We start from the raw sequence: 23,528 nt of genomic DNA on the forward strand, positions 1-23,528 counted from the left end.
ATTATTTTATGACGTCAGTCAAGCGTAAAGATAACATTTTTTTTTCTTTTACAGGTGTAATAATTTTAATTATTCACAATATTGTTTTTACAAGTAAAGTTCATTTTTTGAATGGTGCTTTCTTTTCCTTTTTTATTTATTTATTGAACAGTAACATTAAAGCAAAAAGCAGAGACAAGAAAGAAAAGAAAGGGAAAAAATATAAAAATACATAGAGACAGATAGGCCTTTATTGCCGGGGTAACAAAAAACAACAACAAAGTAAAAAAATACATCTCAAAAGGACACAAATGTTGAATAAAGAGATACAGTTATTATTGCTTTTGGATTAATAGAATGTTGAATAGTTTTCATATATAAATCAACTTTGTATAAAGAAAAGAGAGGTTTGGAGAAAGGAATGGAGCTTTCTTGCGCGTTTCTTTTAGCGAGTCGGTTCGAATGATTCATTCCAATGAACTACGATACAGTTCTTTCAAGACGTCGCTCAAACATAAAGATTACATTTTATTATGTTACCAGTGTCAGTAATAATAAGCTTAATTAGTTCTCATTATTGTTACCACCTCGCAACTATACTTGTGGAAAAATCTTTAGCTGCCTAAAGTCAAGTCAAATTCGCTTTTTGTGTGTGTGCGCGGTCTTTTTAGAGTCGGTTCGTATGATTCATTCGTTCCAATAAACCGCGAAACAATTGTCATTATCCAAAAATAGCCTAATAATTGTTATTATTACCACCTAGCAATTTTACTTGCGAAAAAAGGAAATGATTCAGAAAGTCATAATTATTTATATAGCGTTCATTTTAACGAATCGGTTCGGATGATTCATTCCGGCAGTGAACCACGACATAATTATTTTTAAACGAATATACATAACAGATATGAGAATTTGTTATTACTATGTTCCCAGTGTCCAGGAATAATATTATTACCTATTCTCAAGCAGAAATAAAGTCATAAATCCCTGTCTATGGGCGGATCGGATCCAGCAGGAATGGGCGGAAACTTCCTAAAATAACTCTTGGAAGAGTGAACGCAATGGCTGCCGTTCTCCCGATAACGCGACAGATCGCGCGCTCCGTTCAGGAGAACAGACGCGCCTCACACGATCTCTGCATCGCTGAGGTCAGGGACTGTCTGATATTTGATCGACACGGTGTCTCTAAAACCTTCAGCAGTTTGTTTCAACACAACAAAGCCATCATTGTGTTCGTGAGGGTAAGAGAGGCTTTGAAACGCTTTCTGGTGCACACTACAGTTCCAGCAGATCATCTGGACTTTGCGTGACCTTTTGCCATAAAGTTTGCCTTTTCTTTTTATTATGTGATGTGATATGTTATTTTCTGTGTGTGATCTCATATTCAAGTTTGTGATCAGCATGCATGATTTTATTTTGACCTTTAGTGTAAAAAGTATCAAAAAGATTAAAAAAAAAAAAAAAAACAGACACTGTGACCTTTTTATATCTAATGCTTCATGATTTTTAATATGTTTTGGTTTAATTATGTTTTGTTTTTCATCCAGTGTTTGGTCAGCTATGCTTTTCTTGTACACTGCAAGCGATATTCTTCAAAACAAGACGCCTATATTATGTCTATTCCAGATAATAATATTGTTTTCTCTTCTTATACTTATTTTTTAGTTTTATTTTATTCTATTCCTATTCTATCGCATGCTGCATACAATATTTTGTGTGTGTGTGGTTTATTTATATTTATGCATGTGTATTTTCTTCACATCTTATTTTTATTATCTGTGTGTTGTTGTTGTTGTGCACAGGAAGCTTGTGACACTAAAACAAATTCCTTGTATGTGTAAACATACTTGGCAATAAAGCTCTTTCTAACTTATGATATTTCACAGAACTTCTTGTGCTACACATGCAAAGAATATGTGGAGGATTTGGGCAAAATACCTCGGCAAATGTTGCAGGTGAAGGGATGATATTAGGAAATGTTATTAAACAGTTTTGTCAGTAATATTTGGTTGAATATTTTAATATGAAGTCAGAATATGTTCAATGTATGTGAAAAGAACAACATCTTTTTTCCCCTTCTCTCACAAATGTAGGAATCGAATGTCAGATTAGTAGTGATTGGACAGTCCTCGTGGGGTCATATAGAGGTAGGATGGGTTTATTAATATACAGTTCAAATATGAAAGGCTTGAAAACTTCGTTTTTTTTAATTTTTTGTTTAAATGTTAATACTTTTTTTCCTCACAGTTATTGATTTTATTTTTTCTTACAGTTTTGTTTTTTTCTTGATGAATCAAAAATTGAAAAAAAAAAAGGTAACTGCAAATGTTTACACAAAGTTTCAGTGGTTCATAGTCTTTATATTTAATATAAGGTATATAATGTTTTTTTTTTTTTAAATGCATTTAATGTATAATTTCAAAAAGGCATTTGCAGTGGGTTTGTAAAAGCTTCTGTCATTGCATGTTTGAGCTGAGTTTGTGTTGTAGTAACACAGTTTTGACAGCAGGCGTTCCGAATGATTCAAAACAGTGAATCGTGTTGATTCAATTGATTCGAAGCTTCGAAAAGATTCATTTCTGCAATGTATCACTACTTTTTTATCTCGCAATTCCTGTTTTACATCTCACAAATTTTTGCTTTTTATTTCAGAATTCTGAGTTTGCACCTTGCATGGTCACATCTGTGAGATGTAAACTAAGAATTGCGAGGAAAAATCTCCATAATTGTGAGAAAAAAAATGCTATTACCTTTTCCATTTTTTGTAAATCTAATTGCAGAAATGAGCTTCCATAGTTAGCTTTTACCAGTTTGAAAGACATATGAGCAAGATAAATATAACATGCAATCAACAGTGAAGTCTGAGCAACTAAATTTGCGTTGTTCCAGACATTTTAGTAAAAGTGGTATTGCTTGGGGGGGAAAATTAGACAAATTTATATTTTAGGCCATGCATTTGACTCAGTTTTCTAATCCAGTCTAGCACTAGAATGAATTGGAGTTGCACTAAAGTTGAGTGAGAACATTTTCAATGTTTAATTTCAGTAATGATTGTTTAATGATACAAAACTACTCACGATTGTCTTGTACTTTGTGATCTCTTTATGTTGTAGGCTTTCTGCTCCCTGACAGGCTATTCTCACGAAATATATGTTGATCCCGAGAGACAAATCTACAAAAAACTTGGAATGAGAAGAGGAGAGACGTACATGGAGACACGTAAGCGGCTTGATTTTGTCAGTACTTGTGTTTTAAATGTCAACTATAGCTGCTCTGGAGCAAGAGTGCGATTTTTGTAGAATTCAGTAATGTTTTTAGACATTAAATGACAGCTTAAATTGACTGCTTTAAATAGATGCATGAAAATAAAAGCTTATTTTGTCATTGTATACACTTCTCCCTGCTTTTGTTTGGAAGTGAATGCCAAAGAATGGTGTGTTTGATTGAATGTGCGTTTGCAGCTTCCAGCAGTCCTCATGTGAAATCCGGAGTACTGGTCGGGAGTCTGAGGAGCATGTGGCGAGCCATGACCAGCCCTGCGTTTGACTTCCAGGGAGATCCGCTGCAGCAAGGCGGAGCTCTGATCGTAGGCCCAGGTCACACGCTTTCTGATTCTGCTTTCGTTTCTATATCCTCACTTGATCTAAACATTCTGTGTTTTATTCTTCAGCTCCACAGGTTCATTTTGCCCATTTTGACATGAACCGGCTGGACCACATGCCCATCAACTGGTTGCTTCAGTTAGCAGGCCTCCAAACGCTGGACTTCAGCGAGTCGCACAAAATCATTGATATCTGAAGGGAAAGGGAGCTGTTAAGACATGACGGAGCTGCGCTCGATGCTTGTAGCTGTTATAATGCAATGCTTTGTTTGAACTCTATAATAGCGAACTATTGTTGTTGTATATAGTTTTTATATATTATTTATTTTTAATAGGAGCAAGCCATTCCACTGCTAGGGACCATTGATTATATTTGTTACATTACAAAAAAAAAAAAAAAAGATATATTATAATGTTTTTTTTTTTTTTTTTTTTTTTTTAAATCCTCCAAAAACACATCATATTGAGTGGAGTATAAAACACTTGTTTTGGTGTAAATCTCATATAAACATGTCCAAGTTTTTTTTTTTTTACATTGTGCATTGTTTTAATTAGTCTCATTATCATAATAGTCTGCAAAACAGTAAAAAAAAGTTTTATAATAAATATTTATATAAATTAAAGACTATACAACAAGTGGTGTAAATACTTTACAATTATTTTTATATTTTATTTATTTATTATTTATTTATTGGTCTTTTTTTGCATTACAGCCATTAGAATTAGTGTTGAAAACATTATCATTGTTGAGATATACTAGTACACGTTTGGTTGTGAATCTTATATATTCATTTATATAATTTAATCAGTTAATTTAAATGATAGAATCATTTATTTATAAAAAAAATACACAAATAAATAAAAATAAATCAAGAAATAAGGCATTTCGCAAAGAAAATAAACAATATTTTAGCACCATTAAGTTTTCTTTTTACGTTGTTTAAATGATTCTTATTAATGAAATAGTTATTTTTACTGCAAAACAGTACATCTGCATAAATTATTACATTTAGTCATTAGCACTATTGCGATAATGCAGAAACACTTTACGATTTAAATTAATATATTTTACATCACAGTAAAGTAAAACAGATGTGTTTTAAACATGAAAACATGATGCAAATAATCTTAAAAACAATTAGTTTCTCGTTTTTTTGGATTTCGCGAGCATGATTAAAAAAATGTGCAGGTGCCCGGATGTAGTGGCGCAGTGACGTCACTCGCAAGGCTTTTAGAAACTTACGTCACTGGCAGGACAACTGGCTCAAAGATACTTTGGTCTGCAGCGCATGGAGCCGTTAAAAGCCGGACTATGCGAACTAAAGCGCAAATCCTTTTTCTATCGCACGTTCGCGTCTGAAACGCCATTTTTTCGTGCGTAAGGAAGCATGAAGCGCAAGAGCGAGCGACGGAGCGAGTCGAGGAAGAGACTCCGCGCGTCTCTGAGGGAGCAGACGGAGTCCAAGAGCGACATTTACCTTCGTGTCACAGGTAAACAAACTACAGACGCGTCCGGAACGAGCTTAACGAGTTGAACCGCCGTGAAGAACCGCCATACAAGTCCTGTCAGGGGGAGTTTGGCGGGTTATAGAGCACTGGACGGTCACTTTAACACGAAACATGAGATCACATCACAAACTAAGTGCTGTTTATGTCGAGATTAGACTCTTGAATGGTATTATTAACTACTAATGGTGATTGTGTCTGTGTGGAGACGGAACGGGTTTCTTTGTTCTGTTCGCTGGATGTAAATCACTGAAAATGGATCAAAGCGTTCAGTCAGAGCAAAAAGAGATTCTATTGGCTGATCGGCGCTTCTCTCTTAGCAACGGCTTGGGCAGCGTGCCAATAAGAGTCGAATACTGCCTGCTGCCCGATTTAAATCCTGAAGGGAGGGGCTTAGTGTGATTGACGTGTCAGTGTTGTGACCGTCAGCCAATCAGAGGGCGGGAAAGAGTTTAACGTCGCGTTGGATTTAAACTCCGCTGAACTTAAATCCTGAAGGGAGGGGCTTAGTGTGATTGACGTGTCAGTGTTGTGACCGTCAGCCAATCAGGCGGCGGGAAAGAGTTTAACGTCGCGTTTGATTTAAACTGTGCTGCTGAACTTTCTTCAGACTTCAGGCGAGAGAAACATCACCTGTGTCGTTATTTTATTTACGCAATTTAAACGGATGTATAGTTCTAATTTACATTTGTTTTTAAATACAGGTTTTATTGTATAAAACAGGTTCGGCAAACAAAAAATACTTTTATTATTATTATTATTTAGTAGTAGTTCGATGAATTTTTTGAACTTGATTTCTTCGTAAATTGTCGACGGAAGTTAAATAGTTTTGTGTTGACTTTAGATTAGTGTTAAGTCTTTTAATTATCAAGCTAACTTAAACCAAGATCAAATAATGCTCCGGAACAACGCTACAATAGAAACGTGCGATCTGTCGAACTGCATCGAGTTCATTAAAGGTGAGTGTCATATTTCTGCGTTTTCTTCTTAATAGTGCACATGTTTTGTTGTCTCGCGGTTGGTCGGAGCACTCACTTCCGGTGCGCGGATTCAAATGCATGCACTCATACGTGTTAACATTCATATGAAGTACGTTCATTGTGAGAGATCACCGTGTAGTGTGTCTTCTTGTGTTTTGCAGATCAGCTGTATTTTGCTCTTCTTCATCAGAAGGTGAAGAGCACTCCTGACAGACACTGTTTCTGCATCGATGAAGAGCTTTCCTATGAGAAGTGAGAGTCTAACTGTGCTTTACTTCTGAAATACTGTCATTATGGCTCATGATTGGGGACATTAATACACTAAACACTATAAAGTGTCATATATGATGTATGAAAGGCCTCTAAATGATCAACATCAAGCATCATTGGATTGCATTGCATTATATGTTTGGATCATTTCAATCTAGTCTTACTAAGTCACATTATTGGAGAGATAGAGTTGCATTTATATATATATATAGCCTAAATGTTCAGTATTAAGTGTTTTCTTCCCTATAGGACAGTCTTTTAAATATGCATATGTTTTTATGGATCGTTCCAGACCTTTATCAATAACCTCTTTGATTTTTATATTTGAACAGCTTCTATGCGGACTTCGGCCCGCTCAACCTGGCCATGTTTTATCGCTTCTGTTGCAAACTCAACAAGAAGCTGAAGGTAATGACGCTTCGTTACACTGTTTTAATAAATACAGTCTTTGCATGCAAGCGCCGTATGTTTATGTTTTTTATTATTTAACCCCTTAACTGTCACCGTCCCGTCTGTGGGACGCTTGGCACTCTTTTTTTGTCCTTTTTCTCTATAAAATCTTTTAGTAATCATCATAAATTATATATCATTTGAAAGCTTAGAAGCCCAAGATTCATTTTGAAATCGGACATTGCGTTACCATGGAAATGGTACTTTAAAATCTTATGGCGGTCTCCTCCCCCTTAGTGGGCGGAGTCAAGTGTCTTATTACAAAATGCATTACGGTCTTTTAGAATCAAAACTTTTTATAATCTTGGCAGCAAACATCATTGGAAAGGTCTGAGTCTCAGGATTCCATATTTGGTTGTTATTTTAAAGTATTGAAGTAAAATTGACAGAGAAATCTAGAGAAAAATTAATTAAGCAAAATTCAAAGGAGTTTTGGTGGCTGTTTGTGGTATGACGCCCTAAATACAATCTCACAGGAACCTCAGTTTTTTTTTTCATATCAACTTCAAATTTGGAAAATAACTTATTTAGACACAAGGCTTTAATTTTTTACCAATTTTTGAGTAAAACCTGTTATGTAAAATATTTATAATAAATAAATAAATATAGCACATTTTATTTACAGTACATTTAAACTTCTATAACTTTTTGGTACTTTAATTAAAAAAAATAAAAATCCACTTTTGCCAGAATCTGCTAATTTTCTTTTTTAAAAAGAGACCAACCTTAGGTTTATATTCCAAAGTGTTCATAAATTACAACAATTTAAGTTTGGATAGTGCACTTTAATGACTATTTTAAAAAAATGGGGGTGACACTTAAAGGGTTAAATGTTTGGTTTTGTATGCAAGATGTGTTTAATTGTTTGTGCTCTTCTTTCTTCTAACAGTCTTGTGCTCTTGCAAAGAAGACGATTGTGTTTTATACCTGCGGTGACAGAAAGAAACAAGCCAATGCTGCGTATTTGATCGGCTCTTATGCTGTGAGTTTTCCCCTCCAGCTTTTTTTTAGCCTAAAGACGTCGCTTTCATGAAAGTGCATGAACCATTTCTAATGGTTCTGCATGTATATGCATGAGCTTTGCATCTAGTTAGGTGTGAAAAGAGTCACTCTTGCTTGTCCTCTTTTGTAGGTAATGCATCTACAGAAAACGCCAGAAGAAGCGTACAGCCTTCTGGTCTCCCAAAATGCGTCGTATCTTCCTTTTCGGTAATTGAAATGTATCCCCTACATGCATTTAATTACTTTTTTAAATGTTTAAATCAGAAGCAATCTCATTTTCCTGTTCATCTTTGATTTAATCTGTCATTGCATTCAACAGAGATGCATCTTTTGGAGCATGCATGTTCAATCTGAATATCCTCGACTGTCTGCTGGCCGTCCACAAGGTACTCCGGAGTCTCTCTGAAGGTTTATCTGGTGTGTTTGCAGATCCACTATTGCTTCTGATCGCTTGTTGTGTGTTTCAGGCTCTTCAGTTCGGCTGGCTGGATTTCTCAAAGTTTAACGTGGAGGAATATGAACATTATGAGGTGAGTTTTCCATGATATATACTTTTTTCTTGCTATTAAATGGACGTGGCCATTTGTAAACTCTATATATTATATATTTTAAGATATGCCAGAGCAAGATATTTTCAGTTGAGACATGCATTTAAGTCTGGGACTAGCTTTAAGCCTTTTTTTTGAAACCGGGGGAAGAGTTTAGCCACACACTGACAGACCCGATACTTTAATATCGTTTCCAGCGGGCCGAAAATGGAGATTTCAACTGGATAATTCCAGGGAAGTTTTTGGCTTTCAGCGGCCCTCATCCAAAGAGCAAGATTGAGAACGGTGCGTATGGTTTGGCTTGTTCACCCAATGCTCTCCAAAGCTGGAATTAAGGACAGATTTATATACACTCCTCCTTTTTTTTCCATCAGGATACCCTCTTCATGCCCCTGAAGCGTATTTCCCCTACTTCAGGAAGCACAACATCACCACCATCATCCGGCTCAACAAGAAGATGTACGACGCCAAGCGTTTCACAGACATGGGCTTCAAGCACCACGACCTGTTCTTTGTAGATGGCAGTACGCCCAACGACGCCATCGTCACCAAGTTCCTGAACATCTGCGAGAATGCTGACGGAGGCATTGCTGTCCACTGCAAAGGTTCGGGTTTTTCAAGCCTAAAATACTCACGTGACGAGCACAAAACCAGTCATAAGGGTCAGTCTTTTGATATTGAGATTTATACATCATCAATAAATCATCTCTCCATTGATGTGTGGTTTGTTAGGAGGACAATATTTGTCTGAGATACAACTATTTGAAAATCTGGAATCTGAGGGAGCAAAAATACTAATTTTGAGAAAATCATCTTTAAAGTTGTTCAAATGAAGTTCTTAGCAATGCATATTACTAATCAAAAATTAAGTTTTGATATATTTACGGTAGGAAATTTACAAAATATCTTCATGGAACATGATCTTTACTTAATATCCTAATGATTTCTGGCATAAAAGAGAAATGTATAATTATGACCCATACAATGTATTGTTGTCTATTGCTACAAATATACCTGTGCTACTGACGACTGCTTTTGTGCTGCAGGGACACATTTATCCAGCAAGCGATTCATCTACATGTGTTCTTGTAATCAATACAAATAATACAAAGTGCAACTAATATGCTCTTAGCAGGGTTTCCGCGGGGTCATAAAAAGTCATAAATTTAACAATAAGAATTTAAGGCCATAAAAAGTCATAAAAACGTGCGGATTTTCCATACAAGGTCATAAAAAACATTTAGCCACGTCTTAAATTGATATGCTCGTCCATTAATTTGTTCTCCCATCAAAATGCGCTCGCGGCGGCAATGGCATTCATTTGTTTCGCTTGTTGTAGTTTTGTATGAGGAATCTGGGTGGTATCACAGCGTTCCAGAACTACAAGGTCCATGCGGCAGCATACAGACTTGTCAGAAGGACTTTCACAGAAACTCGCGCGAACTCCGAACATACTGTATCATACTGAGTCACTGCTTAGTTTAATTAAAATCATCCTGGCTATCACAATGGGAAAATGTACCTTTAACGATCTATGGCTCGATGACGGTGCGTTTAGTAGCCGGCTCAAGCCCGTCGCTAACAATCTGTATCACGCCTATTGCACTCTGTGTAAGACGTTGGAGCTGTCTAGTTTAGGCATAAAAGCCTTGAAGTCGCATGCAAAGTTGGAAAAGCATATCGTTGCTGTAAAAGGCCTGCAGCAATTGCAGGCGATCCGTCAGTTTTGTTCGGCTCCGTCACTAACGTTACCCGGTCCAAGTACAGCACAGGATTCTGTTCTGTCGCATCCAGTGCAACACACAGTGGTTTCGGATCAACCTCCACACTGAAAGCGAAGGTCGTGTGGGTGTTGAATACTGTGACCAAACACCAGTCGTACAACGGGAACGAAGATATTATTGCCGAACTTTTCCGAACAATGTTCCCAGACTCTGACATAAGCAAAATATTTACGTGCAGGAAAGATAAGACCTCATACATCACTCGGTTTGGCTTGGCAGATTATATTAAAAAAGTCCTCATCTCCAAGGTCTCGGGGCCTTATGTTCTCATGTTTGATGAAAGCTTAAATCACACAAGCAAGAAGAAACAGCTGGACATACACGTTCGGTTCTGGAATGACGACAAGGTGACTTGTTATTTTGGAAAGTAATGCCATAAAATAATTGTTAATTTACAATGTTACTTTACAATGTTACAATTGTTAAGTGTTCCTGTGTTCTTGATACTCAAGAAAAAGAAGGCGAAGGCTTCAGTTTCTTAATCTTAAGTAAGAAATAATAGAATTACTCTTTAAATAATAAAACTGGTTACTTTTAATGAAAGTCAATAATAAAAAAAGACTTTTGAAAGGAATTTTAATGACTAAAGTTATTTATCGTAATTCGTGTAGGTCATAAATTCAAATCATAATGGTCATAAAAAGGTCTTAAAAAGTCTTAAATTTAACTGATTAAACCCTGCAGAAACCCTGAAAGTCTTAAATTTAACTGACATGTTAATTCAAACTAGGGCTGTCAAGCAATTTAAATGTTTATTCTAATTAATTACATGATTAAGCTAATTAAACACACATCAATTTTGTCTGAGAAATTAATTACCGCCAAAAGATCGTTTAAAGTCATTGTGTTGGATGAGAAAACATTCAATAGACATTACAAAAGCGTCAGAAAGAAATATTTTGATTCTACATTGTGTATATATATAATATTAAATGGATTTTAACTAAGAGTACTGAAATATGAAAATAATATTTTAAAAAATAAAAAGCGTTGAATAATTAATTCAACAGATTCATTCAGAAGCAAATGACTCTTTATGAATGAGTCACTGAATCATTGACTCACTTGATTCATTCAGTTACAACTCACCGCTGTTTTGTTTTTTTGTTTGATCAGAGATGCTCAGCAGTTCTGCTGTTGCTTTGATTGAAACCATTTACGTTTGCAAAATTAAGCAGAAACGGACAATGTTGACTATTGTCTAAAATTTAACAGCATTAACTAATCACAGTATAATCACAACTGCATTCGTGCAGATATTGGGGATAAACGGCACTCTTGCTGGTGTGATATTGCTAAACTATATCATACGATATAAATATCAGAGGCTTATTTATGTTTTGCGCTCATATCTTGAATTTTAGGCTTATATAACTGCATTCTAATAGGCTTTATCCTGCATGATCAGAAACTGCATGACAGACATCCCCTTATAATTGTTGCATTAATTTTATTGCCTGATCCAGCAAATCCACCTCAGTTCATCAGTGGACGTGAGTCTTCCAGGTCTGGTTTTCGAGTGTCATGAAGTATTAACAGATCAAACCACGGTGTGTTTCAGCCGGTCTGGGCCGGACAGGGACACTGATTGGCTGTTACATGATGAAACACTTCAGACTGACTGCAGCCGAAGCCATCGCGTGGATCAGGATCTGCAGACCCGGTTCAGTCATCGGACCTCAGCAGAACTTCATCGACGAGTGAGTCTTATTCAGAGCGATGCTTCCGTGTGCAAATCTGCGTTAGTGACGGCCGATGTGGGCTTAAACATATATCACGATAAAATAATAAATGATATCGTAGGCTCGTACACATGCAAAAGTTGTTTCACACACGTGCTACTGTAGTGTATTTATTCAGACTGAGACCGTACAGTCCTAACCAAACCAGTTCCAGAGCGAAAACATCAGCATGGGATTTTCAGGTTTTTAGAAGCCCTGATGGTAATTAATGCATGCCTTGATGTAACAGAAAGCAGGCGAGTCTGTGGGAGGAAGGTGATGTGTACCGGCAACAAATAACTGAGCAGGAAAACGGCTCGAGTAAAGCGGCAGTGGCTGGGATCCTCTCTGGAGTGGAAGATATTTCCATTAATGGTACAAACAAGAACATTTCACAGAGGAAAACTCCTTCTGAAATGGTAAGTAAATCTATTTATTCTGGCACATCTTAGTTTGTGTGTCTGTTTTGCATAACAGTGTAAAGTTTAGTGCACTTTGCTGAATTATATGACCCAGTGAGATAAGAAAAGATGCAAAGCGGATGCTGTTGTTACGGTTGTTAACCAGGGTGTGTGTTTCATTGGTTAGCACACTGAGGAAGAGGAAGAGGAGTGCGGAGGACTCACACAAGGTGATAAACTAAGAGCGCTGAAGAGTAAGAGGCAGTCCAGAGCATCCACAGGCTCAATATCGTAAGTTCTTCTCCGTTTCCTGTCCATCTTTATACATGTAGCCATCGGTACAAGTGCACTAGTGTGGAAGAAATCTGCTCCTGACTCTTAATATCAGTCTGTGATTGATTTCAGGACACAGTCAATAAAGTCACATTTTTATCATGATTTCAGAATTTTATTTTTGCAATGATTTCAGAAAAATGCTTACTAACTTTTATTTCACCTTCCCAAGTTTAAATAGTAATTCATTAGACTTTTTAACCCAATTTTAAGCATATTAAAATAAACATTACAACAGTCTGCACCCCTGGTAGTAAAGTGCTGCAGTCTGCTGGGCTCGCTGTGGCCCGGCTGGTGTGTGTAATGGTAGCAGAATGACGGGGCGTGAGAGAGTCCTGTGACGCCATCGTGTGCGGATACGAGGCTGCCGCAATGCTTCTTTTCATCTCAAGCCTTTTGTTTTCAACTTTTAGACTCATTGTGCTTCCCCAGCCAAGCCAAGACTCTTTCTGGAAAGTGCATAGATTCAGACTCCTCACCTTTTAGTGTCAAATCACTTTTTGGAGATCTAAATAGGTCACCTGTGAGATTTGCTTGGATCCAATGAGAAGTTTTTATTTGGGAGGGTCTTACGAGGGTAAATAAAGAACTGGAGCCGGTCGCATAAGCGGTTTAGACTAGTATTAAAAAGTTAGTCATCTAATAATATAAAAATAATTTTTTTTTTTTTTTTTTTTTTTTTTCTTCGACTGGTCATAACTTTTTAAATTCAGTTATGAAAATTGTATTGGAAAAGTAAGACAGATTTTTCTCTTGGCAACTGCTAGTTGGTCAAACTAGTTCTTTACTTTAAAAATTACGTCTAAAAAGGGTTATATTTGATGTATTTGAGATCTGAGATGTGGGACCGGTGAAGAGAGAGAGAGAGGACAAACATTTTAGCTCAGCATTGCCGTCTAATCAGCTAATATTGTCTTAAACAGCCTGCATAGCACTTCATCTTTTATAACATGGGATTTTGACCAAATCTTGATTTTTGTGAAATGTTGCAACAAGATGGTAAATGTTGTGGGTAATTTTTTTTTTTTTTTTTTTTTTTTTTTAATGTGACCCTGGACCACAAACCAGTCTTAAGGGTTAAAGTGTTTGAAACTGAGATTTATGCATCATCTGAAAGCTGAATAAATAATCTCTCCATTGATGTGTGGTTTGTTAGGAGGACAATATTTGAAAATCTGGAATCTGAGGGAGCAAAAAAATCTAAATATTGAGAAAATCATCTTTAAAGTTGTTCAAATGAAGTTCTTAGCAATGCATATTACTTATCAAAAATTAAGTTTTGATATATTTATGGTAGGAAATTTACTAAATATCTTCATGGAACATGATCTTTACTTAATATCCTAATGATTTTTGGCATAAAAGAGAAATCGATAATTTTGACCCATACAAATTTTTGGCTTTTGCTACAAATATACCTGTGCGACTTAAGACTGCTTTTGTGCTGCAGGGTCACATATAAGATAAAAAATCTTTTTAAAAATACCTTGAAGTAGCTACAAATGAACGAGTAAAGCAAATATCAATTCCATGTGGGGCATGCTCCCAATCTGTGCAGTGTGTTCTGATTTTTTTTTTTTTCCTCCTCACCTGTTTGCATCTCTGAAGGTGTGTTTATAGGCTCACAACAAAAGTCTCACCAAAACTGTTTTTTTTTTCCAGTCAGATGCATGTAGAAATCCACCTTCATGTATGGTTTTCAGCCTTTTTTGTCTAAGAAACATGCATGATCTTGATCTCAAAGTAGATGTTCTTTTTTCACACAGTCTTTGCTTTGCACGGTGTTGTTGGGTGGTGTGTGTGCTTGATTTGTCATGCATGAAGTGTATTAACTGCTCTGTGTTGTTGTAACACACTGTGGTCATTTTGCTTTGATCGTCTTTTTCAGTTGCACCGCACACTGGATCTGATCTCAGACGGCGAATAGAGATTCAGTTTATAATTGGAAACCGTTTCTATCTAGTAGGCTTAAGCATTTACTCCCTATTTTGCACTATTGCAGCACAGAGTCATGATCAAAAACCTGAGAAAGGTCCTTGAACCCTTACAATGCATTCAAATCTGATTTGACCTGGAAAAAATATCTTTAAAAAAAAAAAAAAATTAAGAAGGAATGCAACTTTGCAGATACTTTAAGACGCTAAAAGTACACATGTATTTTTTTCTGATTTTTTACCATTATTTTGTATGGAGATATAACCTTTAAAATAAAAATAAAAAAGTTACATATTTCATGTTCAGGTCATTTTGATCTGGGTATGTATGGAGTACCATTAGGTGTCAAAAATTATTTATGATGTTATGTTTCTAACACTTTTGTAAAATATATTTAGCTTTTACCCTAATATCTCTAATACTTCTGGGACTGAATTTTGTTGATAAGCATGAATATATACCTCTGTTGACGAATCATTTGCAGCTTGAAAAACTGATCACTTTCTTTTTTATATATAAGTAAAAGTTTATGTAAAATTAATTAATTTTGTTTGAAAGCAAAGTTTGAGTACTATTTGTTGTTTTGATATTTTGTTAGTAAGGTTTAAAAAAAAAATAGACTGTTTTTGAGCAATCATGAGTTTTAAATTTTAAAGATTTAATTAAATTCCACTCTTAATAAAAATTTTTTTTATAATAATAATAATAATAAATTCCATTCTTTGCAGTGGTGTTAATTCTGGTAATTCTCAGATTATATGTTCTTATAAATTTCACACAATGATATATTTACATAAAATTTCTCATCAATACTGAAAAGATAATAGATAATAATCTCGGTGTGAACAGGCAGAAGTGGAGTGAATGTGGATTTACACGCGCTACAGATCCATCCAGTGTGCGGCGGGAAAAGACGAGTCTCCTGTCTTCTTTCTTTGTTTTTGTTCTGAATTTCGCCCCTGTGTCTAGACGGCCGCTGGCCATGCTGCTCTCTGCTCTCTGTAGCGTTGTCTTCTGCTGGATGTTGTTTGGCTTCCCTTCCGTCCGTTACTGTATAGACGGGGTGGGATTGTAAATGCTTTCTCTTAACCCCGTCTCTGGACTGGAACGCTGTAAGTGTCTCCACGGATCATCCTTTATAATTATCACAGGCTTCTGAGATCAAGCAGCGTTTGATTCGTTTAAGACAATTTCAGGAAAGATGTGCTCTATTTACAGCATGATGTTGATTACCACAGAAAATAATTGACCCATAGTTTTCACAATTATAATAAAAGACTTGAAATAGAAGTGAATGTGGCCTTGCACTTTAAGGGTTTAAAAGCAGAAATGTCAAACTGTTTTTGTTAAAGCACTTAATAATTCTTCAGTTTAATGTACATACAGATGAGCTAGTTGGATATTAGCAAATTAATAAATTAATAGTTGTTTTTCACTATATATATATATATATATATATATATATATATATATATATATTATATATATATATATATATATATATATATATATATATATATATATACACACACACACACATTTTCAATTTAAAAAATATATATTTTGTTTATATTGGTTTTGCTTGTTTTTTGTTACTTTGCATTTATACTTTTTCTTTTATATTTAGAAATTATAAAATAACAATTATAAAAGCACTATTATAAAATATAAAATCATTAAGAAATCCGTTTTAGTCAGTGTCGCCCTATTTTATTTATTTATTTATTTTATTTTTTTTATGAAGTAAAAAACACCATAAAGTGCTTTGCAAAAAAAAAAAAAAAAATGTTCTTCAATTTGCGACTAAATCAAACAATCACTGAAGCTGTTGGTCAGTTTCATATAAGAATAATCATACATTTAATAAGAGTGCAATATATATATATTTTCTAAATGCTGTAAAGATATATTGTTTGTTGTTAGTTTAATGCATTAACTGATGTTAAAAAATGAGATCTTATTGTGTTACCAAATATTTGCATAAAATGAATGAATATAAATTTAGTTTGTGTTGTGTCTTTTTTAATTTCTGCTTTAAAGTTTTGTCTTCAAGTAATCGGTGTTTGAGTCGATTGTTTCCTGTGGAGATGAACATTACGACTCACACGCAGCTGTTAATATAATGTGTATTAAACCCAGAATATCCTTTAACTTCAGATCAGATTCATTTGTGAAGCACTTCAGTTTGGATGTGTAGAGTTTAATCAGGGTGAACATGATTTGATCTCTCAGTCTCTCGGTGCATTAACCGCATTTTGCTCAAGCACTTGAGAATATGTTGTGTGTGTCATGCATTGATAATTGTATTTCGCTCTCCTTATCCGTCCTCGCTTTATAACACTGCACACAATCCAATTATTAATTCAGTAAACAGATGCAGAGTATCTTGCACGTTACGTAACTGGATGATTTTCGATGTATGTTCATGTGTTTGCTGTCAGAGGACGATGATCAAGCTTTTTCTCTCTCCATCCAATCGTCTTATAAAGTTTGTCTGCTTCGTGTGGCTCATTTGAGGCTTTAAAGGATGATTTTGAATCTAATGCTACGCGTGTGAACAGACGTGATTGTAGTATCATGTGTAACGGGAGGGATGGCGAATCATTCTGCAGCTTCATGTGTGACGCAGAGACACCAACGCATCTCATGCATCAAAGGTTTTTTTTGTCCTTTTGCATGTTTTCATCACACTGAACTTTTATTTTTTTCTTTATCTGCAGGTTAGAAGAAAATGCAATACACTCCAAATCAACATCAAGAGCGTTAAGGTAACTATTCTTTTTTTTTTTTATATATATATATATATATATAATATATAATATATTTTTTTTTTTTTTTTTTTAATGCACAAAGGTAACTTAAGAATTTTTTTTTTTCATGCACTTTTTTTTATTTTGTCATATTTTGTATATTTTTCATAAAATGCATTATTTATATAACGTGGTGTGTGTGTGTGCATATGTGTATATATACGGTATAATTGATATAGTAATGATTTTATTTTATCATGCATGTTTATTTTATATTATAATATATTGCTTACTCATTTTAGTATAAAATTTTGTATATTTTTCAAATAAATTTTGTAATTTTATTTTAAAATGTATTTAATATTTTATGTATAATGTATATTAATGTGATTTTTTTATGATTTTATCTACATTAAATATTTTTCATTAATAATTTATATATTTTTTATTACATTTAATTTGTTTGATACAAGATAGATAGATAAATATTAATGATTATCATTATTTTATTTTTTATTGTTTAACAGAATTATTCTGCAGTTATTTGTGTGGGATTGTAAGTCTATCAACAGTAAATCTGTCATATAATCTGTAAAATATCTTCTGTGTAGCTCAGACAAAAGGAAAAGAACTCGGGCTTCCCTCGGATCCATCAGGACCAGTAGGTAGGTGTTCCACAGAGTCTTTCAGCCTTTTGCATTAAAATCGCTAAAGCGACTTGAGCAAGTCTGACGTTCATGTTCACGGCTGACGTTTTCCTTTCACAGCCCTTTACATTCAAGGCTCGCTAAATCTTTAGGCAGCTTGCACGTAACGGCCTGTGAAAAGGATCAGGTGTTTTCTGGCTCAGTGGCCAACAGTAATTTCATCAAGCAGTTCGAACTTAAAGCATTAAGCCCAGTGAACAGTCAGCCGCACGCGGTCCCAGAGATCACTGCAGCTCTATGGCCTCGGCTCAGTAAGTGTACAGCGGCCCTCGTGACCCGGGCTCTTTCCTGCATGACTCTGACGGGGAGAGCGGGCGTCTCTCGTCTTTGCTTGCACACTGTCCTCTGCTGATGGATGATTCACGTTAAAGACTCTTACAAGATCCCAGTCGCTCTCGGTCTGTGAGCGCGACTCTGAGCCGTTTACACCTGGTTGTAACGTGCGTCTCGTATGCATCAGATTTATCTGTGAATATAGTTAGGATTTGCATAGAAGTTTGGAATGATGCATGTTCACCAAAGCTGCATTTATTTGATTAAAAATACTGTAAAAATGTGAAAAATTATTAGAATTTAAAATAAGTGTTTTATGTGTGAATCTCGGTTAAAGTGTAATTAAGTTGGCTTGAGAAAGCCAACTTACTGATCTACTATTTAAACTTATTATTATTATTATTTTTCTTTTTCTGAGACTAAAATTTCTGACTCTAACTCCTCCTAGAGCTTTAACTCTACAGACTTCAAACTCAGCCCCAGCTCTTCAGACTGATCTCGCGGGTGTGCTATATCTTTTCTAACTGATCAGACTTATGGTTTTCATAAAAATGAAGATTAAAAATCATAAAAAAAATCCCATAGACCTTTTTATTGACGGAATGTTCAGATGAGCCAAGCTCCCACTGTCAAAATTCAAAACTAAACAAACTAAACCCCATTAGACTCAATCAAGCTTCGCTTCTATGTACTATTTCTAATCCATTTAAACTCATTCAAACTCATCTATCTAATATTTCTAATCTATCTATCTATCTATCTATCTATCTATCTAGTCTATCTATCTATCTATCTATCTAGCTATCTATCTATCTATCTATCTATATATCATCTGACTCTATCTATCTATCTATCTATCTATCTATCTATCTAGCATTCTATCTATCTATCTATCTATCTATCTATCTATCTATCTATCTATCTATCTATCTATCTATCTATCTATCTATCTATCTCCAGACTGTTTCTTTCTATCTATCTATCTATCTATCTATCTATCTATCTATCTATCTATCTATCTATCTATCTATCTATCTATCTATCTATCTATCTATCTATCTATCTATCTATCTATCTATCTATCTATCTCCAGACTGTTTCTTTCTATCTATCTATCTATCTATCTATCTATCTATCTATCTATCTATCTTTTTTTTTATCTATCTATCTATCTATCTATCTATCTATCCTAGCAACATTCTAATAAATGTTAGAAACATGCTAGTCACGACGAACGCTATGCATGCAAAAACATGCTAGCGACATGCTAGTCACTCGCTAATCATACTAAAAACATGCTAGCGACATGCTAGTAACTCTAACGCTAATCATGCTAGAAACATGCTAGCGACATGCTTGTAACTCGCTAATCATGCTAGAAACATGCTAGCTACATGCTAGTCCTCGCTAATCATGCTTAAAACATGCTAGCGACATTCTAGTAAACTCGCTAATCATGCTACTAAAACATGCTAGCGACATGCTAGTCACTCGCTAATCATGCTAGAAACATGCTAGCGACATGCTAGTCACTCGCTAATCATGCTAGAAAACATTGCTAGCGACATGCTAGGCACTCGCTAATCATGCTAAAAACATGCTAGCGACATGCTAGTCACTCGCTAATCATTTGCTAGAAACATGCTATACGACATGCTAGTAACTCGCTAATCATGCTAGCAACATGCTAGTCACTTGCTAATCATGCTAGAAACATGCTAGCGACATGCTAGTCCCTCGCTAATCATGCTAAAAAAATGGTAGCGACATGCTAGTCACTTGCTAATCATGCTAAAAACATGCTAGCGACATGCTAGTCATTTGCTAATCATGCTAGAAACATGCTAGCGACATGCTAGTCACTCGCTAATCATGCTAAAAACATGCTAGTGAAATGCTAGTGACATGCTAGTCACATGCTAATCATGCTAGAAACATGCTAGTGACATGCTAGTAACTTGCTAATCATGCTACTGACATGCTAGTCACTTGCTAATCATGCTAGAAACATGCTAGCGACATGCTAGTAACTGGGTATCATGCTAGTGACATGCTAGTCACTTGCTAATCATGCTAGAAAAATGCTAACGACATGCTAGTCACCGCTCGCTAATCATGCTAAAACATATTAGTGACATGCTAGTCACTTGCTAATCATGCTAAAAACATGCTAGCAACATGCTAGTAATTGCTAATCATGCTAGAAACATGCTAGCGACATGCTACTGACATGCTAGTCACTTGCTAATCATGCTAGAAACATGCTAGCGACATGCTAGTCAATCGCTAATCATGCTTAAAACATGCTAGTCACTTGCTAATCATGCTAGAAACATGCTAGCAACATGCTAGTAACTTGCTAATTAAGTTAGCAACATGCAAGTAACTAGCTTATCATGCTAGAAACATGCTAGTAACTTGCTAATCATGCCAAAGACATGCTAGTCACTTGCTTAATTAAACTTCTTAAACTTTTCAAACTTCAAACTTCAAACTTTTCAACTTTTTAAACTTTTCAAACTTTCCAAACTTTTTAAACTTTCTGTTCAGGCTTTCTCAAGCCAACTTAAAGTTTGTCTTGACGAACTTTTTTATCTAGTTTATTTCTGTGATGCGCAGCTGTATTTTCAGCATCATTACTCCAGTCTTCAGTGTCACATGATCTTCAGAAATCATTCTAATATGATGATTTATTATCATTGTTGAAAACAGTTGTGCTGCACGATATTTATGCGGAAACCATGATACATTTTTATTTTTCAGGATGCTTTCAAAAATAGAAAGTTCAAAAGAACAGCATTTATTTGAAATCGAAATCTTTTGTAACATTATAAATGTCATGTTCGATTAAATTTAATGCATTCTTGATTTTTTTTTTTTTTTTTTTTAAGTATTTATCACGGTTTTCAACATTGATAATAATCAGAAATGTTTCTTGAGCAGTAAATCATCATATTAGAATGATTTCTGAAGATCATGTGACACTGAAGACTGGAGTAATGATGCTGAAAATTCAGCTGCGCATCACAGAAATAAATTAAACTTTAACACATATTCACATAGAAAAGTATTTTTTTAAATTGTAATAATATTTCACATTTGTATTTTTACTGTATTTTTAATCAAATAAATGCAGCCTAGATGAGCAGAAGAGACTTCTAACGAGACGTGTGAACATCAGCTGTGAACGTGCCTCTGTTCTGAAACAGTAACCGGATCAGAGACTAGTTTTAACAGGTTTTTATCTTTTGCACTGCCTTGCCAACCCGTATAGACCATCTCTGTCCCGAGAAGGAAAGTGCTTCACACAATGCCATCGGTGCGCTTTCACAGACCATGGTATCAGATTTCCTCCTTCAGCTTCTTTCTGCTTTGTATGTATGTATAAAGCGTTTCTCAGCATCTGTCTGAGTTTAGAGCATGTGCATGAGTGCTGCTCGTCGTTCTGCTCGTATGGCTTCGGTCTGTAATGTATTTTGTTGTTGTTTTACAGTAACTCGATGTCCAAAGCTCGGGCTCCTCTCCTCCGCTGAAACTGGATCCAGTACAGACCAGCATCACTCCAGTTTACTGCTTCATGGGTTTGTCTAAGTGATCTGCTACTATAAACCACATTCAGACTGTGTGTTGGGAAATCGGCAGATGTTAAGCATTTTTATTTGATCGAGAGAAAGCAATGCATTTTATTTTTTAAATCGGAGAGCTTTAAGCATAAGTGAAGTTTGACTTTTTATGCCATTGTAAATATCATGAGTGTCAGAAGCTGTCTTTGCCATTATGCATTGTTACTAAACCTGTAATATTGTTTGTTTGTTTTTTTAAATACTGTACCTAGTACTTTATTAATACTTACAGAAATGTGAATCACACTGTGCTAATCATGACTGAAAGCTGTATATAGGCTGGAGTTTGATTTTTTTTTTTTTATAATTTTTTTTTTTACTGTAAATAGTACTGCATACCTTTATTTTGATGACCAAATATAAATCATGATTATTTCACGTATATATATATATATGATAGGAAAGGTTTTGAGTCATATCCCTTTTAATAAATCCTTTCTGCTATTGCAAATGTTGAATGAATATCATTATATATTTGTTTATTCACATTTTGAAAGAAAATAATCATTTAACTTAAAATACCAAATCCTTTATTTTAATATTTATGAATTATGTGGGTTAACTTGGTGTGAGAGTTAATAAAACCATATATATGAGTAAGAAAACAATAGCATATGAACTACTAAAAAATTATAAACACTAAATTAGTAAAACTATAACTGAAATTGTAAAATAAAACTGAAAACGAAAAAACTGAGTCAAAATATTAATAAAAACAATCCTTTATTTAAATATTTATAAATTTCGCATTTGATTGATTTGAATTCTTACAGAAAATGTAAGCATGCACATTAAAAATTAAACAAGATGTGGAAATGATTCTGAAGTCTTGGGAAGAATTAGTTGTAATTTGAGCTCGAGGAGCTGAAAGAAGTGCAGCAGATGTGACTGAAACAGTGTTTCGCGCGGGAGGCTTTTATCTCGAAAAGAATGAAATAATGAGTGTTTTCATGCTTCGCTTTGCTCTATGGAGACAGCTGCTGAAACACAAGGAAAACAAAAGACGGTTTGATTACGTAAGTTTTCGCGCCACCGTCACCGCCCGCCTTTCCCTTTAATCGATGTAAATGTAAACAGTATGCGCGGGAGACGTTACACTGCAGGAAAGAACGCACGGCGGACCCGCCTTACAGCAGGTTGCCCGGTGCACACAACAAAACCCGCGCAAATGCGTTTCGTTGGGCTCCCCCGGTAAAGATAAATAAATAAATAAACTTGCAGGGGATAAAATGCATGTGTGTTATTTGTTTTGTTTTTGGCGGGGTTCCTCTTGTAAAATTCAGATTTAAGTGCTAAATATCACGTTATTGGTTGTCGGCAAGCAACAGTGTTAAAGTAGACTAGTTTCCCCGCGGGAAAACCGCAGACTTGGCAACAATGCTTTACAGTATACAACAAGCCATGTGATTGGACAACCGTTGCATCCGTCAAAAAAAAGCGCGCTCTGCTATATTTAAAAAAGTGTCGCGGCGTCAAGGCCGTTTCGCGATGTGTGTTGGCTGCGCGGAAGTTACGGCGAGCCGCCATTGGCTCGTTTCTCCGCGCACGGCGCCGAGCGCCGTAACGTCCTCTTCGCTGATTGGATGGGCGCCGCGCTCGGGCGCGATTTCCCAACGCGAGGGAAAACCACCGAGTGTGTTCGGCTCACTGTATCAGCTCCTGCCA

The 23,528-nt window shown here is 35.4% G+C and overlaps 2 protein-coding genes across 5 annotated transcripts; both read left to right on the forward strand.

Annotated features, from left to right (window-relative positions):
* Positions 1-985: 985 nt before the first annotated feature.
* On the forward strand, positions 986-3,779 carry prxl2c (peroxiredoxin like 2C). Of its 2 annotated transcripts, XM_042729205.1 has the most exons (7): positions 986-1,220; positions 1,866-1,934; positions 2,073-2,126; positions 2,252-2,291; positions 3,091-3,198; positions 3,441-3,575; positions 3,650-3,779. In XM_042729205.1, the coding sequence occupies exons 1-7, from the start codon at positions 1,041-1,043 to the stop codon at positions 3,775-3,777; spliced, it is 714 nt and encodes a 237-aa protein (XP_042585139.1). In that variant the 5' UTR covers positions 986-1,040; the 3' UTR covers positions 3,778-3,779. The 2 variants fall into 2 exon arrangements, with proteins under 2 accessions (XP_042585139.1, XP_018927047.1); XM_019071502.2 differs by lacking the exon at positions 2,252-2,291 and having other exon boundaries at positions 991-1,220; positions 3,093-3,198.
* Positions 3,780-4,798: 1,019 nt separating this feature from the next.
* On the forward strand, positions 4,799-22,313 carry LOC109054208 (dual specificity protein phosphatase CDC14A-like). Of its 3 annotated transcripts, none has more exons than XM_042729206.1 (16): positions 4,799-5,071; positions 6,228-6,318; positions 6,669-6,744; positions 7,676-7,768; positions 7,919-7,995; positions 8,108-8,174; positions 8,256-8,318; positions 8,534-8,621; positions 8,711-8,941; positions 11,682-11,820; positions 12,092-12,260; positions 12,430-12,533; positions 17,231-17,278; positions 17,872-17,925; positions 21,515-21,579; positions 21,734-22,313. In XM_042729206.1, the coding sequence occupies exons 1-16, from the start codon at positions 4,969-4,971 to the stop codon at positions 21,829-21,831; spliced, it is 1,566 nt and encodes a 521-aa protein (XP_042585140.1). In that variant the 5' UTR covers positions 4,799-4,968; the 3' UTR covers positions 21,832-22,313. The 3 variants fall into 3 exon arrangements, with proteins under 3 accessions (XP_042585140.1, XP_042585142.1, XP_042585141.1); XM_042729207.1 differs by lacking the exon at positions 4,799-5,071 and adding an exon at positions 5,656-6,045; XM_042729208.1 differs by lacking the exon at positions 21,515-21,579 and having other exon boundaries at positions 4,801-5,071.
* The last annotated feature ends 1,215 nt before the right edge of the window (positions 22,314-23,528 follow it).

Source organism: Cyprinus carpio, chromosome B8 (genome assembly GCF_018340385.1).
Source record: "Cyprinus carpio isolate SPL01 chromosome B8, ASM1834038v1, whole genome shotgun sequence".
Lineage (NCBI taxonomy): Eukaryota > Metazoa > Chordata > Actinopteri > Cypriniformes > Cyprinidae > Cyprinus > Cyprinus carpio.

Excerpts from the sequence above, each read along its gene's own strand:
- prxl2c (XM_042729205.1), top strand. The coding sequence starts at position 1,041 with ATGGCTGCCGTTCTCCCGATAACGCGACAGATCGCGCGCTCCGTTCAG. Across the intron at positions 2,127-2,251 it reads CCTCGTGGGGTCATATAGAG|TTTTGTTTTTTTCTTGATGA; the intron begins GTAGGATGGGTT and ends TTTTTCTTACAG. Across the intron at positions 2,292-3,090 it reads ATCAAAAATTGAAAAAAAAA|AGGCTTTCTGCTCCCTGACA; the intron begins AAGGTAACTGCA and ends TCTTTATGTTGT.
- LOC109054208 (XM_042729206.1), top strand. The coding sequence starts at position 4,969 with ATGAAGCGCAAGAGCGAGCGACGGAGCGAGTCGAGGAAGAGACTCCGC. Across the intron at positions 6,319-6,668 it reads GAAGAGCTTTCCTATGAGAA|CTTCTATGCGGACTTCGGCC; the intron begins GTGAGAGTCTAA and ends ATATTTGAACAG. Across the intron at positions 11,821-12,091 it reads CAGCAGAACTTCATCGACGA|AAAGCAGGCGAGTCTGTGGG; the intron begins GTGAGTCTTATT and ends TTGATGTAACAG.